This window comes from Trichosurus vulpecula, chromosome 9 (assembly GCF_011100635.1).
Source record: "Trichosurus vulpecula isolate mTriVul1 chromosome 9, mTriVul1.pri, whole genome shotgun sequence".
NCBI classification, from domain to species: Eukaryota; Metazoa; Chordata; class Mammalia; order Diprotodontia; family Phalangeridae; genus Trichosurus; species Trichosurus vulpecula.
Window position 1 is genome coordinate 5,833,341 of NC_050581.1, and position 16,587 is coordinate 5,849,927.

The 16,587-nt window shown below is 39.3% G+C and overlaps 1 protein-coding gene across 3 annotated transcripts in view; it reads left to right on the top strand.

Moving 5' to 3' along the window:
- Positions 1–9,854, top strand: part of ZDHHC4 (zinc finger DHHC-type palmitoyltransferase 4) — a 40,169-nt gene extending 30,315 nt beyond the window's left edge. For 2 of the 3 annotated variants that reach the window (XM_036738019.1, XM_036738022.1), the window contains 2 exons: positions 1,425–1,669; positions 6,232–9,854. In XM_036738019.1, coding sequence (XP_036593914.1) covers positions 1,425–1,669; positions 6,232–6,513 — 527 coding nt within the window. In that variant the 3' untranslated portion in view covers positions 6,514–9,854. Of the gene's footprint in view, positions 1–1,424; positions 1,670–5,986; positions 6,053–6,231 lie in introns of those variants that run through there. The other variant, XM_036738021.1, reaches the window with a different exon arrangement.
- The last annotated feature ends 6,733 nt before the right edge of the window (positions 9,855–16,587 follow it).

Genomic DNA, 16,587 nt, shown 5'->3' on the forward strand with positions numbered 1-16,587 from the left:
CAAACTCTGCTTTTGACATATATTGGCTATGTGATCCTGGGTAAATCAGTCATTAAGTCAGCAAGCCTTTATTAAGCACATGCAACGTATTAGGTACTGATTGCTGGGGACAGAAATAAAGCCCTCCCTTCCTCCCCTCCAAACATAACAAAACAAAAACTCATAGAGTCCCTACTGTCAAGGAATGTACATTTTGATTGGGGAATCAAAAGGTAAATATTTAGCTACATACAAGTTATTCACAGAACACATGAAGGCAACCTGAAAGCGGAAAGAATTAATTAGAAGGTGGGGGAATTAGGAGGGACCAGGAAAGGCCTCTTCCAGAAGGCGGGATTTGAGCAATACTGAAGAAAGCCAGGGAACCTCGATTGTGGCAGGGAGCAGAATATTCCAGGAAAATGGGAGTCTTATGTTTGAGGAACGGCAGATAGGCCGGTGCTATTGGATCAGAGTCTAGACATCAGCAAGTGTTTACTAAGCACTTCCTGTGTTCTGGGCAGAGCATGCGGAGGTGAATAAGGTATAAGAAATCTGGGAAGGCAGGAAGGGACCAGGGCCAGGGTATGAAGACCTCTTGAGTGCCATCGAGAGTTTATATTTTATCCTGAAGGTAATCATCAGGAGCTGCTGGACCTTTCTCCTTGAGGGAGGGAATGTGGGGGTGACATGCTCAGGTCACTTAATTTCAGTGCCCTCCATAAAACTCCCTAAGATTAGAGTTGCAGAGAAGGCTCAGATCTGCATTGGTAGAGGAAGGTTCTCTTCAGGAGCTCCCTATGTAGATGAAATCATAGGTCCAGTTTAAAAAATAAAAATAAGAAAGACCATCGTATTGGGAGTCAGGAGAGCTAAGATCTGTCCATGGTTTCGTCATTGCTAACTCTTCATGCTAACTTGGACAAGTCACTTCTTTCTGGGCCTCAGTTTCCTAATCTGTAAAAATGAGAAGGTTGGTTTGGTTGACCTTTAGGAAACTTTTAGCTCACATTCCAGCTTTTAGAACCAGTGCCTTGGGAATGGAAAGTTTGTGTTGGTCCCCAGAAGAGTCAGAGCTCAGGGTGCTCTTAGCATAATAGATTTAGAGCCAAAAAGGACTTTTGACAATCTTGCTGTGCCCCGTTATTTTACAGATGGGGAATTTGAGTCCAAAGTCACACAGCAAACCAGAGCCAGAATGTGAACCCCCTCTCCCTCTGTCTCCAAATCTCGTGTCATTACCACTGTACTGTGTTGTCTGTAAGCATCGGTGGAGGCCTCACTTTTTCCAAACAGCTTCATTATTCTGAAACTGTAGCAACAATTTGCATAATATGGCATCAAAATCCAGTTGCGCCTTCAAAAAAGTATGCACAATTCCAGTTTAAAAATTTAGAGCCGCATATAATGTTGCTCATTCCTGGTTTTTCTGTGTGTGCACATAGGCGTGTGTAACAGGTGTGTGCATCGTTTTGATCATCACTGTGTTTGGGTGAACAACTGCATCGGTGCCTTAAATGCAAGATACTTTTTAATCTACCTGTTGACCTTGATCGCGATGGCTGTGAACATTGCCGTCATAACTTCGGCATTTCTAATCCATTTGGTACTACTGTCGGGTATGACATTGGGGACGTATTTGGATGACCATGGACAGGAACAACCCGTTGATATTGCCTTTCTTATACAGGTAAGCATACTTCAGCTTATAAATTTTTCACTTGGATATGCTATTTAAAAGGGACAGTTTTTCGCTCCATTAAACATAAAATTCTATTGTGTGACTCTTAAATTCAACAAATTATTTGGTAAGCATTTGTTAAGGACCTACTATATAGGTCCTTATATTCCTGTGCTAGACCAGGAATACAAAGGTGGAAAACAACACAGTTCCTACTCTTGAGAAATTTATAATCAAATAGGAGGACCAGAAACATATGCATAGAAGTATTATACAAGGTAGCATGTGATAACAATAAAGGTGAGCGCCAAAGTGCTGGAAGAAAATCGGGAAAGAGATCACTTTCAGCTGGGTCGGGGTCATAGGGCCAAGTGAGAGAGATATTATTGAGGTTTCCTGGACTAGGTAGCATCTGACCTAGACCTTAATGAAAAAGGATTTCAGTGCCCAGTGGTGAGAGAATATATATGACAAGATCAGGCCCTATTGGTAGTTCAATTTGGCTGATACTTAGGGTATATGAAAGGAAGTAGTATGAAATTAAGCTGGAAAGTTAAATAGTGGAATAAGGAGCTTAGAATATCACAAGGGAGAAGTGAAGAGGGCCTGGATTAGGGTAGTGACACTTTGAGTGGGAATGCAGGGGATAGTTGAAGGCAGTGTTAAAAGGCAGATTCAGCAGGAGTGGATTGTGGTGATTGGAAGTGGGGGTGAGGGACAGGGGACATCCAGAAATGACTCCGAGGTTTTAAGCCTGCTTGGAAAGAGTGTCACCATTAACTATGATAGCAAAGTTGAAAGGAGGCATAGATTTTGGGAACAAAATGTAAATTCAGATGGGGATTTGTTGAGTTTGAGGTGCTGGATAACCAGACTGAGATATACAGAAGGTAGTTGGAAATGTGGAATTAGAGCTTAGGCAAAAATTCAGGGTTGATACATATTTGTGACTCATTTGCATAGTGGTGATAATTGGAGCTGTCAGAGTGAGTGAAATCACTAGGAGCATATAGAAAGAGAAGATAAGAGGCCTGCATTAGACCTTTAGGGAAACACCCCCATTTCAGCAGTAGAGTAGGGAGATGAAGCGGTGAAAGGGACAAAGAAAGAGTTATAGGACAAGAAGCACAGGGGCCGCAAAGTGTGATATCATGAAAACTGCAGGAGGAGAGAATGCTTAGGAGGTGGCCAGCAATATCAGATGCTGCAAAAATGTCAAAGAGGATGAGGACTGAGAAAAGGTCCTTAGATTTATCAATTAAAAGGTCAGTAGTGATCTGAAGATATCTAGCAGTGTCGTTAGACTGGTAGAAGGTAAAAGCTAGATCCTCAGAGGTTGAGGAGTGAATGAGCAGGTAAGTAAACAGACAACAACAATAGAGTAGTTTTTCTTTTTTAATTTAAGAGTTCTAATTTAAAAATCATCCCCAACATCAATATTTCTGTATATGAAGAAGAGAGAGGGAGATACGTGTGAAAAAAGAGTTTATTACATACAGCTTGTTTTTATTTATCAAGTCAGTGGGGTTTTTTGTTTTCAATTTTATTCATTATCTTTAATTTTAAGAATTTCTGTTTAGTTGAGGTTTAGTTAAGAGTTTTGTGTGGCCTATTCATTAACTTCTTCTTTTTCTCTTTCGCTGATGAAAATTTTAAGAGGTACAAATTGTTCCTTAAGAATTACTTTACCTGAATCCTATGAAACTCATAATAATTGTTTTTTGATGAACACATTTCTATGTGTTCTTGGATCCACCAGTTCTTTAGAATTATGTTATTTAGTTTGCAATTGGTTTCTAATTCTTTCTTCAGGGGCCTTTTGTTGAATGTAGTTTTTATTTCATTGTGGTCAGTAAATGATGTGTTTCTTTTCCACATGTATTTGGTGCGCCAATACTTGGCTAATTTCAAACTTACTAAGTCCTCAGTTCAAGTCCTATCTCTGACAATACAGCCTCTGTAGTCCTGAGCAAGTTACTTACCTCCCAGTGACTGGTATAGGTAGAGAGTGTTTCCTGACCCAGTGTGTGAAAGGTCTGTGAAGTCATAGATCCAATCATTATCCCTGTTCAATTGAAGAGAACAGTACTGTCATTGAGAGGCAGCAGGGCATGCTGGAAGCAGAACCAGGAGTCTCTGGTTCAGATCCTGCCTCTGACACATATCAGATTTGTGACTCAGGGCCAGTCACTGAAGCCCTTCAGCATTCTAGGGAACCTTTAGACTGTGACCTGCACTGAGAAAAGGTGTTCCCTCCTCCAGCATTGCAGTGCTTTCCTGGCCACCCTTCTGAACTCTCTTCTGTGTGTTTTTAAATGCTTCCTTGTCTTCTTCTTCATCATCACTGACCCTGAGTTCTGCTTCAGTTTTACCCTCCCTCCATGTGGTAGGTACTGCAGAAATGTTGTTGTGGTTGTTGTCACGATCATCATTCTCACTTTTCTACCCAGAGGTGGGCAGCACACTTCATTGTCAGTCTTCTGGACTTGACTGGTCATTGAATTTATCAAAATTCTTAAGGCTTTCAAAGCTGTTTTATTTTACAGTGTTTTAGTTAATACATAAATAGTTCTGATTCTGCTTACTGCCTGCTGCTTCATTTCATACAAGCGTCTCTAGGTTTTCCTGAATCCATCCCTTTCACCTTTTCTTACAGCACAATAATATTCTATTATATTTGTTACTGTTGAGTTGTTTCAGTTGTGTCTGACTCTTTGTGATCCCATTTGGGGTTTTCTTGGCAAAGATACTGGGGTGGTTTGCCAATTCTTTATCCAGCTCATTTTACAGATGTGGAAACTGAGGCAAAATCGGTTAAGTGACTTGCCCAGGGTCACATAGCTAGTAAGTGGCTGAGGCCAGATGTGAATTCAGGTCTTCCTGATTCCAGGTGCAGTGCTCTATCCACTGTGCCACCTAGCTGCCACTGCATTCTATTCTATTCTATTCTATTCTATTCTATTCTATTCTATTCTATTCTATTCTATTCTATTCTGTTCTATTCTGTTCTATTACTATACTATAATTTGCTCAACTATTCTCCAACTGATGGACACCTGTTTTGTTTCCCACTTTGTTTTATCTCTTTCAGTTATATCCATTCATGGTTATATCCAGCTGTAGTTATACCTAGTGGTGTCATTGGATTAAAAACACTTTGTGCAGATGAGTGACCTACGGGGTATACTTCCAAATTTCTTTACATAGTGTTTGCCCCACTTCCCAGCTGTACCAGCAGTGCATCAGTGTGCCTGTCATTCCACAACCCTTCCCACGACTGTCATGTCTAAACTCTTCTATAAGCTTGCTTAATTTCTTTGGTTTTCATATGGTCTTATGGAAAATGCAAAAATCTAACTTAGAAAGAAAGAGCATCTCTAGATAATTTTTTACAATAGTGTCATCTTTAGTTTACTCTTTTCCTCAGCTTTACTTCCTGTCTCCTGCTGCCCCTTTGGATGGGATGGCCAGGTGTCTTTGATTGTGCTCTGAGTCACCTGGGTTCCTAAGTGGACCTTTGCTTCCTGGGGTTGGGCATCCCCCTTGGGTCTTTGGGCTTAACAGCACTGGATCTTCAGGGCACCTCTGTGCCATGTCAGGACAGAAAGTAGAGCACCTCAGATCCCCTGATGCCAGGGGTATCCTGATCAATCTTTGCGTGGCTGTTAGGCTTTGATTGCTGCCACTGGTGCTTCCGAGGTTTCTGCTTTGCGTTTCTAATAACCGTGGGGATTTCTGACCACCTTGGGGCTCTCTGATTGCAGGGGTCTGCTCTTGCTCACTTCTTCTCTGACCTGGCTCTCCATGAGCTGACAGGTACCAGCTTGCTTGCCTTTGCTAATACACCTGCCCCCGCACCTCCTTCCCCCCTCTCCAGTTCCCATTTCACTTTTAGACAACTTTTTTGTGCAGTTCTGGGATGAAAAAAGTTGCTTACTCTACTTTTTCACTGGATGTCTTGGTCCAGAGTAATTTTTAGGTTTTTATTAGAATAGTATACGGGAAATTGGGTGGTCTGCCTCTATGCACTTGTCTGTCTTGGCCTGAAGTCTTTAACCATCTTTACATGTCCCTACCCTTTTTCTCCATTTAAGTCTTGTGGTGTAACTCTTTCTCTGCTTCACTAGCCTAGACAATCTAAACTCTATGTGGAATGCAGTGTCATTTAGGCATTTCTCTTTGTCACTTATTTTCCAACATTTACAATTTATAGACAACCTTGTAGAATGAGCCTGGCGAAGCCAGGTACAATGGAGAGAACCCTGAGCTTGGAATTAGAAGACTTGAGCCTGAGGTTTGATTCCATTTTCTTTGTGTCTTTGGCAGGGCATTTAACTTCTTTGAACTTCATTTTCCTTACCTAGAAGAAAGGGCTTGCACTATATGTCTCACAGGATTGTCATGAGGAAAATGCTTTTGTAAGCTGGGAAGTACTATCTCTGTATGATACATTAATAAGGAAGTTAATTAAGTAGATAACAGATGATCATGGAAAATTCCAAGACTAAATTGTATTGTACTGTGGATGTTTCCATTAAAGTAACAGATTTACACCTTTTCTTCCCTTGCAGTATCTGTTCTTGACCTTTCCAAGAATTGTCTTCATGCTGGGATTTCTTATTATACTTTGTCTCTTACTTGGGGGCTACGTATGCTTCACTCTATACCTGGCAGTCACCAACCAGACCTCCAATGAGTGGTATAAGTCAAGTAGAGCCAAGTGTCGTCGGTGCCATAATTCAGACCCTGTTCAAGAAAAAACCAGTGCTTACAAGAACATTTATGCCAAGGGTGTTTGGAGCAACTTAAAGGAGATTTTTAAGCCAATTACAGATTATGAAAAAAAGAAGTAAGTGTGGAGTAAGTGTTACTGAATTTTAAAATACAAATTTATTCATAAAATTAAAAGTACAAGTTTTTCCCCTCCCCCACACTCACTTACTTTCCTAATTTCTTCTGTATGTTTATTAAAAGGTTCTCAGAGGCTTTGAAAGCACTTCACCTGCTAAACATGTATGTTGTTGCCTCACTCGTTTTTTTTGTAAAATGGGGATTATAATACACTACCTACCTCACAGGGCTGTTGTGAGGAACGCCTTTATAAGCCTTAAAGTGCTACAGAAATGTGAGATATTGTCATCTGCCAATATTGTTAAATCCTGGCTAGTTGCCAAGTCTTGAGTATTCCTCGTCCTCTTTCATAAATGGCCCTTCTCTCAGCCCATAAGCCCACCACTCTACTTCAGGGTCCCACCACTCCTTCCCCAAGACTCTTACAACATGCTTCATGTCAGACTCCAGCCTGAAACCTTTCCTTCCACACAGCAGCTGAAATAAAAGGCTTAAGCCTGGCTAGATCAGTTTCTCCTGTTCAAAGATCTTAAAAGGCTCCCTGTTACCTCCATGATAAAGGACACAAACTCTTCAACTTGGTACTTATTGTCTTTCACTATCGGACTCTAGCCTGTCATTTCAGTCTTATTTCATATTATTTACCTTCATGCACTTGACATTCCAACCAAACTGACCTACTTGCTTTTCCTCAAACTCTACATGCCATCTCCTTCCTTCTTATTTTGCACAGGTAAAACTGTCTACTCCAGGCTACCGTAGTCTCCAGTCTGTTGCCTGGAATAAACTACCTCCTTACTTCTACCTCTTAGGATTCCTTCAAGGCCCAGCTTGTGTGCCACCTCTTAGAGGAAGCCTTTCTTGATACCCCTAGTTATTATTCTCTCTTTCTACTTGGATTATCTTATATTTACTTATATGTTTACTTCTCATGTATTTTATATCTCCTTAAATGTGTACGTGTTGTATCCCTTCAGTAGACTATCAGAATGAGCAAGTGGTCTTTGTTGAGAAGAATATGAGGGGAGGGATCAAAAGGAAAAGAAGGAATTTAAAGCCCTAAGATCGGGGTAGGTCAAAGGAAAGAGAGGAGCTACAACATGGTAGAAACAAGCTGTTTCACTTATAGTTCACTAGTATCAGGCAAACTCTCTTGCTTTTACCACCTTAGTATTTGTAAAGAGGGGTTGTGAAATAAAGAGAGGAAAAACTACAAGTGGACAGGATGAAAGGAAATAACTCAATTCAAAATCATCACTTTATTTATATGAGGGATAAGCTCACCCATAAAATGGAAGAGGACAGACTAATGGATTAGAATATAGAATTCAATGCTAGAGTTTTTTATAAGAAACATACTTGTAATGATCCACATAGAGTTAAAGTGAGGGGCTGGAATAAAATCTGTTATGTTTCAAGCGAACCAAAAAAATCGAGTAGTAATTATGATTTCAGATAAAGTTATATTAAGTATTGACATGATAAAAAGATAAGAAGGAAAGTTAAATTATGCTTAAAAGTGCCATAGATAACCAATAGCATAGCATCTAAATATCTAAAGGAAAATTAATCAAATTGAAAGGAGAAATATTAAAACTATAATAGTGGGAGACCTCAATGTTCCTCTTTTCAGAACTAGTCAAATTCAACAAAAGATAAATAAGAAAGAAGTAGAACTGAATAAAACTTAAAAAAAAAAGGAGCTGATCTCTGGAAATTACTAAATGGGAATAGAAAGGAACTTATATACATTGACCACAGCACTAAATACATCATTTGCTTATTGGTAAGTTGAGCCATTATAATAAAAATTGTAATTCTGCCTACATAAATGTACTTATTCAGTATCTTGCCAGTCACAGTGCCAAAGGATTATTTTGTAAAGCTAGAAAAAATAATGAAATTCATCTGGAGGAATAAAAGGTTAAGAATCTCAAGGAAATTAATTTTAAAAGTGAGGATAAAAATCTACAAGTATCAGATCTCAAAATACATTGCAAAGCAGTAATCAAAAACCAGTTTAGTACTGGTTAAAAATACAAAATATGATCAGTTGAATACAATACATACACAACATACAGAATCAAATGAACACAGTATCATACTGTTCAATAACCCCAAAGACCCCAGTTATTGGAGTAAGAAAAGAAGATTCATGGAATCTCCAGATGGAGTGTGTTGTTTAAAGAAGAGCAAAGGGGCCAGTACCACTGCATCCAGCAAATACGTCTCTAACAAAGCTGATGGTGACAGTTTCTTTTCTGGATTCTGAAGTCCTCCATGCCCATACCTGTAAAGCTATGCTGACATTTTAATGGAGTTTCCAGTGCTGTTACATTTCTTAAGTATGTCTGTACTTTGCAGCTTTCCTGTATCATTTTATTTTTGTGTCCCTCCTCATATGGAACTGATCAATCTTCCTAATATGGAAGTACCCCCAAATCTGTTGACAAAAGGCTTAATATAAGCTATGTGATGCATCATCTAAAAAGCTAATTTAGTTTAAAGCAACATTAATAGAAATATAGTCACGAAAATAAGGTAAATAACAGGTCTGTTTTATTTGCATTGGTTCTAACATTGTGAGTATCATGTCCATTTTTTGGCTGAGAAAGAGTGGCCATAGGAGGGCAGCTAAAACGTCATGAAGTCTGAAAGCCATATCGTACAAGGACAGAGGAACTAATTATGTTTAGCCTGGAGTAGAGAAGATTTAGAGGAGGCCTAGTCATTGTCTTAAAATAATCAAAGGGCTATCATATAAAAGCAGTCTTGTCTCTACATGGAGGATGATGATCCCCTCAGTGAATCAGTGAGAAGGTTTTGATTCAGTACAAAGCTGTCCAACAAGAGAACCATCTGTCTCCTGAGGTAGCATATTTCCCATCACTAGAAATACTCAAGTGGAGATATTAAGACTGATTAAATGTCAACAGACAGGAAATGGGCTTATAATTTTCTTTCTGTTTTGACTCTCCCTCGGTTAGATATCAAGACCCTATTTGCGTCATAGAAGGAATTTGGTAGGTCCCTTTCTTTTACCTTTTGCCCTCCAACAGTTTATGATAGCATAGGAATTAGCCGATCTTTGAATGTTTGATAGAAGTATCTTGTAAATCTATCTGGTTTTGGTCTATTTTTTCCCTTTAGGAATTCATTTACGTCTTCAATTTATTTTTCTGATTGAGTTATTTTAGTCCTTTATTTTTTCTATTAATAGGGAATTTTATATTTTGTAAATATTCATCCATTTAGTTGTCAATTTTATTGATATGTAACTGAGCAAAATAGATCTTATAATTTATTTCTTTATTAAGTTGTCTCGATTTCACCCCCCCCCCCAAAAAAAAAAAACAACTCAGCTCCTAGTTTATTAATTGAATGGGGATTTTTTTGTTTCAGTTTTGTTAGGCTTGGCTTTGGTTTTTCAGAATTTCTATTTTGTTGTTTAATAAAACATTTTTTGGTTAGATTTCTAGTTTTCTGTTAGTTGTGTGCTTGGTTTGTTGATCTACTCTTTCTCTCTTTCATTAATAAAAAGTGTTTAGAAATATAAATTTCCCTCTAATGATTGGTTTGGTCGTGTCCAAAAAAATGTTGGTATCTTCTTTCATCATTTGCTTTAAAGAAATTATTGATTGTTTCTAAGATTTTTTGTTTGGCCCACATTCTTTAGGATTTATTGATATGGTCTCTAATTAATTTTTTAATATTTCATCAGTAGTCCTTGAATATAATTTTTATTGCATTATAGTCTGTAAGAGATAGACTTAATATTTATGCTTCTCTGCATATGTTTGAGAGGGTTTTATGTCTTAAAAATGATTGGTTTGTGTGAAAGTGCTATGCATAGCTGAGAAATATGTATACACTTTTCTTTTTACATTCAGTATTCTTTTTGTAAATTCTATTTGGTCCCTTCATTTGTTGTCCTCAGATTTATGTAGTGGGAGTGGGGGTGAGTTGAGGTCCATTTTTCAGTTTTATTATTTCTTCCCTATAATCCATTTACCTTTTCCTTTGCATATTTAGATGCTGTGCCTTTTTTTGCAGATGTATTTCACAACGATATTAATTCACAGTGTAGTTTGCCTGTTTTTTGGCTGTTCATGTCTGAGGTCATGAGTGCTATCCCTGCTATTTTTAATTCAGCTGAAGCACAATAGATTTTGCTCCAGCCCCTCACTGACTCTGCAGTTTTCTGTTTTAATTGTGTTTCTTGTAAGCGACATCTTGTTGGATTCTGCTTCCCTCTTGTTTTATGGGTGGCTGCGTTCCATTCACCTTCACCACTACAATTGCTGCCTGTGCTTCCTTTTTAAGGGTTTGTTTTGCATCACCTATCTCCCTTGTTATCTCCCTCTTTCCCTTCTCCCCATTCCCTTCTGTTTCCCTGTCAAATGAAACACTTGAATCCAGGTGTGTGTGTGTGTATATGTGTGCATTTTTTCTTGATTTGACTAAATCAGATGATGGTGAGGTTCATATGTCGTTTTTGTACGCTCCAATTGTGTAAGATAATTGTCCTTTCTCTTCCTCTCCTTTCCCATCCCACCGCTGTATTTCTCTTTTTCGTTCTTTTTTTTTTAAAGGTCATCAAAACATGAGGTTCTCTTTTATGTTTTGATGACCTTTAAAAAAAAAAAGAACGAAAGTTTATCCTTGTCCGTCCCTTATAATTGTTTGCTCACATTTACCTTTTAAGATTCCTCTTTACTCCTGTGTTTGTATTTCAGAGTTCTTATGCATCTCTGTCTTTTCATCAGGAAGTCCTGAATGTCCTCTGTTTCATTAAAGATTCACTTTAATGCACTGTATTATACGTATTATCCGCTGTATAATATTTAGTTTTGCTGGTAAGTTATTTATGTTTATCCGTTTTTTGCCTTCTGTAAAGCCTGTATAGGGCAGCTATTGCAGCGGCTAGAGTGCCTGGTCTGGAGTCAGAAAGACTCACCTTCCTGAGTTCAGATCTGGCCTCAGACACCAGCTGTGTGACCCTGGGCAAGTCACTTAACTCTGCTTGCCTCGGTTTCCTCATCTGTAAAATGAGCTGGAGAAGGAAACGACCAACCACTCTAATACCTTTGCCAAGAAAACCCCAAATGGGGCCACGAAGAGTCGGGCACAGTTGAAAAATGATTGAGCAGCAACGACAAAGCCTTCCGGGAGAGCCTTTTCCGAATTCACCATTGGGTTACAGCGGCGACTGCCAAGCTGTGAGCGGCCCTGACTGTGGTCCTTACTGCTTCAGTGCCTTCTGGCTGTGAGAGTTCTGGACTGTTTTATTATTTCTTGAAATATGGTATCTAGGCATGGGGGGGTGGGTCAAAGATTTCAGATAGTCCAGTGATTCTTAACTCATCGCTTCTCAATCTGTTTTCTAAGTCAGTTGTTTTTATTATCCTCTACCTTCTTTTTTCATTCTTTAACTTTTTCTTAGTATTTCTTGTTGTCTCATGGAATCATTAGCTCCTGTTTGGTCAATTCCAATTTCCAGGGAGTTTTTTTTTCCTTGGTTAAAGTTTTATACCTTATGCCAAGCTATTAAGTCTTTCTAAATCTTTATTCCATAACTCTCCTTTTCCAGTTTTTTTCCTCCAGAACACTCACTTTAATATTTTAAAAATAATTTTCAATTCTTTTTTAAACTCTTGCTTCTCTTCCAGGAATTCTGGTTGGACTTGTACCCAAGTTGTGTTTTTCTTTGAAGCCTTGTTTTTTATTTGTTTCAGAGTTGCTCTCTTCTTCTTGATTTGTGTCTTGAGTATCCTTGTCACATAGTCACTCTTCATGGTGGGATTTTTATTTTTTTTGTTTGCTCATTTTACTGCCTACTTCCTAACATCAGACTTTGTATAGGACTGGGCTCTTTGCACTTCTGCAGAGATTTTTGCCCTCTTCGGTCTTTCTGCTGCTTTTTGGGTGGGGTGGTATTGAAATATTAGGGGATGGTATTGTTATATTATTCCAAGATCTCAGGGACAGCTCAGGCTGGGGACAGGCAAGTTTTCAGTACTTCTATAGTGGTCTGATCCAGGGCAAAAGTCTAATCACTGCCCTTGTGGTCTGAGCTCTACAATGTCCCGAGTTGGGTTCGGAATACATTCCTTTGGGCTTGCCCTTTGTTGTAGACAACTGCTGGATTCATCTGCTGTTAGCCAGTTGGAAAGCATTGCAGGTTTGGTGACTGAATCGCAGGTTCCCCTTTGATCTGAGATTCATGCCCTGATTATTCTACTTCATTCCTCAGACCAGCTGGAGGCTGGAACTGAGGCCCTGATTAGCTGCTATAGTCAGAGCCTCACAGCTCCTATTTGCTTTTAAATTTGTTCCTAGCTTAGCATGCACCCCAGGACCCACGACAGTTCACTACCCTGTAAAACCTCTTCAGTCTGCCCTGGATCTATGACCAGGGACTGGTCATAAATGACAGAGCTACTAGTTTGCACTCGTTTTTGTATTCTGCACAAATGTGGTGTTCTCTTGTGTGAGTCTCAGACCTCTTCTTGCCGTGGTGCTCAGCCTTAGTACTCTTAAAGTTCCTACACTCTGGAACGGTCTATCGTACACCCCCCCCCCCCCCGGTCAGATCCTATCCCCAGTGTCCACAGACCTCTTGGTATTCTTATGTTCACTTGGGCTGGAAATAGGATTCATTATGATTTTTTTTTCTTAGATTTCCCAGTCTATACTATATTTTCTAGATCTTTGTGGAGGAATTGTTTTGGGGAGCTAAGCTGTATTTTTACCTGCTACTCCATCACCATGGCTCTACCTTGAAATATCCTTTCTGGAGGAAACTGTAGTGTTGAAAGCAAAAGGTGAATGTGGTGGGGGGGGGGGTATGGTATGCGTTAAAGAACTGGGCAAAGAAAATGTGAAGAAGCATTGTCCTACGTCCAGATCTTGGTTCCAGTCCCACATCTGACACCTGATTCCTGTGTATCCTTGGGCAAATCACTTCACTTCCCTGTAATTGAGTTGACTGGACTAGATAATAGCCTCTGAGTTTTCTTCCAACTCTACATTTATGATCCTTCTAGGTATGGTCTCTGGAGGTCTGAATTGTAGGGTGAAACACTTATAATCAACTGGGTCTAAAAAACAGGTGAGAAGGTATGAAGAGTAGTCAATCCAGCCGAAGTGAATAATGCATATAGAAAACATAGTTGGGAATAAAGGAGAAAGAGTAGATTGGGAACTGATTTTGGAGGGGCTTGATTATTATGTTAAGGCTAGAATATTATATCTGAGAATTGGAGATTCTTTAGACTGTGTGTTTCCCACTTCATTCTGATGAATTACTTTTGATTTACACAGTGTCTTATGACATTTGGTAGGGGAAGGGTGTGAATGTGCAGATAATGGAAGACAATGACATGGCAGCTAAAAGGGGAGATAATGGATGGGATGTTAAGGTATAACAGCAGTAGCTTTATTGGAGATCACTCAGATAAAGCTTTCAAGACATCAGCTTGAAATTGATATGAGAGAAGCTCTTACTGGAATGAGGAACCAAGGGAGATTCTTTTTTAGCAGATTCAATTTAGAAAGCTGTTTCAGTGGTTCAGATATAAGGTAATAAGAACTTAACGAAAGAAGTGAAAATGGTGGCCATTGTAGAGATGTGGGATAGGTATAAAAGGGTAGGGCGGTTCAAGTGTGGGGAAGATCAGGATGCTCTCAGTGCTACAAGCTACAAGTTGTCAGAACTGGCTGGCTCTAAGTGGAAGAGTCAGCACCATGAAAAGCTGACTATTGAAGGTCACTCTAAAGCAGGGGTTCTCAAACTTTAATGTCACAGACCCCTTTGGAAGTTTGGTGAAGACTAGACTCCTCAGAATATTTTAAATGTATGAAATACATAGAATTACCACAAAACCCAATTATGCTGAAATAGTAAAAAAAAAAAAATTATTAATAAAGTCTCTCAGACCCCAGGTTAAAAATTCTTAACTAAAGCTGGATTCCTCTTCACAGGCTGAATCTACCCTATTTCCAAACTTACTTTCCGACCAACAGCAAACATTTCCAAGCTAGTACTTAGGGAGCTATGAGAAGAGTTTTCCAGTTTGTAGCTTTTGAGAATTTTTATCTCCAAGGGTGCTATGTGGCTCCTCTGGGTGTTGACTTTGGCTTCATTGCACTGAGTCTTAAACAATGAATAAATAGATCAGATATAATATTATATAATAATATTTCATTTGAGAGGGCCTTCTGTAAGCTTAGCTCTGGATTGCTTAGGAAATTTGATTTTACCAAGTCCCATAAGACATGTGATCACATCTTTTAGTTCACTACTTGACAGAATTTTCCGATGGCTCTCAGTCATCCATTTTCACCTTGCTCTTTCCTGTAATATCCTTGCCTGTCATTTATTTCTGCTACTGTGGTCCTGAGTAACAAGGAAGAAAAGAAGAGAGACAAACAAATAATCAGCTACCTTCAAGGTAAAATGTTTTTTAAAAATTCAGCTCACTAAATTGCCTGAAAATACATGGCCAGTATAATCACATGTAATTAAGTTGTGATTTTGAAAAATTAGGGTAACACAATCAAAATTTTTGAGGCAGAATGGATCTTAAAGATCATCTGATCATGGTCTCTTCCTATTGCAAAGTCCTAGTACTTATTTAAATCAAATATTTAAAGATTAGAGCCCCACCCTTGAGACTTCTAGTTTCCATGGCATGTAAACATTTGTTGAGTGATTGATACTCACAGGTCTAGAGCTGGTAGTGACCTCTGAGGAATCTCATACCCAGGGAGGTGGAGTTACTTGCCTAAAGTCACATAGGCAGTAAATAGCAGATGTGGTATTGGAACCCAGAAGCTATAGATGGGAACTTAAATTGATGGATGGCCAGAATAGAGACATACAGAGGAGAAGCAGATGTGGGTGGAAATAGTATGAGTGAAAGAACTCAGTTTGAGTAATGTCCAAGGTGCCCAATTACCTACAGAATAATGTCCAAACTCCTTAGCCTTAAATTAATAATGCTGTACAATCTGGCTCTACCGCTATATACTTAAGCCTTACGTTACTCTCTTTCAATGTGTCGTAGAGCCCAAACAGAATAGACAAAAATCTCAAAACACACTTTCCCTGCTCTATTCCTTTACTCTCAGGCCCTTTCCCCCTATCTCTGCCAGCTGAAATTCTGCCTTCAAAGTTCTGGCTTCGATGTCATCTCCACCAAGTCACCTTCTTCAGTCTTCCCAACCTGAGGAAGTCGGTCAAGACTTAACTTTTCCCTTTTGTAGAAATCCTTTCCTCTTTTTAATTCACAGCTCTTATAATTTCATGGTCATAGTCAATGAACAATTATTAAGTGTCTGCTCCGTGCCAGGAGCTGGTGATACAAATGAGAAAGACAGCCCTTGCCCTCAAGGAGTTTATGATCTAGTGGGGGAAGACGATACACAGCAGTAGTGGCAGAAGGTGCTAGGCCAGGGGTGGAGTTGAAACCAGCAGAGCCTCTGGAATGCCCTCTATAAAGGGAGGCCTTGGGAGGAGTTCACTGATCCAGACCCTCAGTCAGAGGGCAGAGGCAACTGAGGGTGCTGAGGAGTTGAGTATGGAAGCCGACCCCCATCCATCTCCAAGATGATGAGATTTTCAGGTTGTGAGTTTATTCTTGGGGAGCCATATTTCCTTAAATGTTTTCCATTCTACCTGGTAGAACAGTTTTCTTATCTGTAGACAAAGGTTGTCTTTGCTCCTCCCTACCCTGGTAATTGTGGTCTTGGGCAAATCACTGCATGTCTGTGGGCCTCAGTTTTCTCTTCTATAGTGAGATTACTGAATTAGATAATTTCTGAGATCTCTTCCAGATTTAGATCTTACTTATTGTGTTAGTTACTTTTCTAAGTCTTATCTCTCCCTATTGGAATGCACATTTTGAAGTGGTATGCTACAATGAAGAAAAGACTAGATTTGGGCATCAGAAAAGCTGGGTTTCACCCCTAGCTCTGCCAGCTACTAAATCCTACTGTTTACCCTTCTCTGACCCTTAGTTTCACCATCTGTAAAATGGACATACTTGCGCTACCTGCTACCTATTTGACCAAAC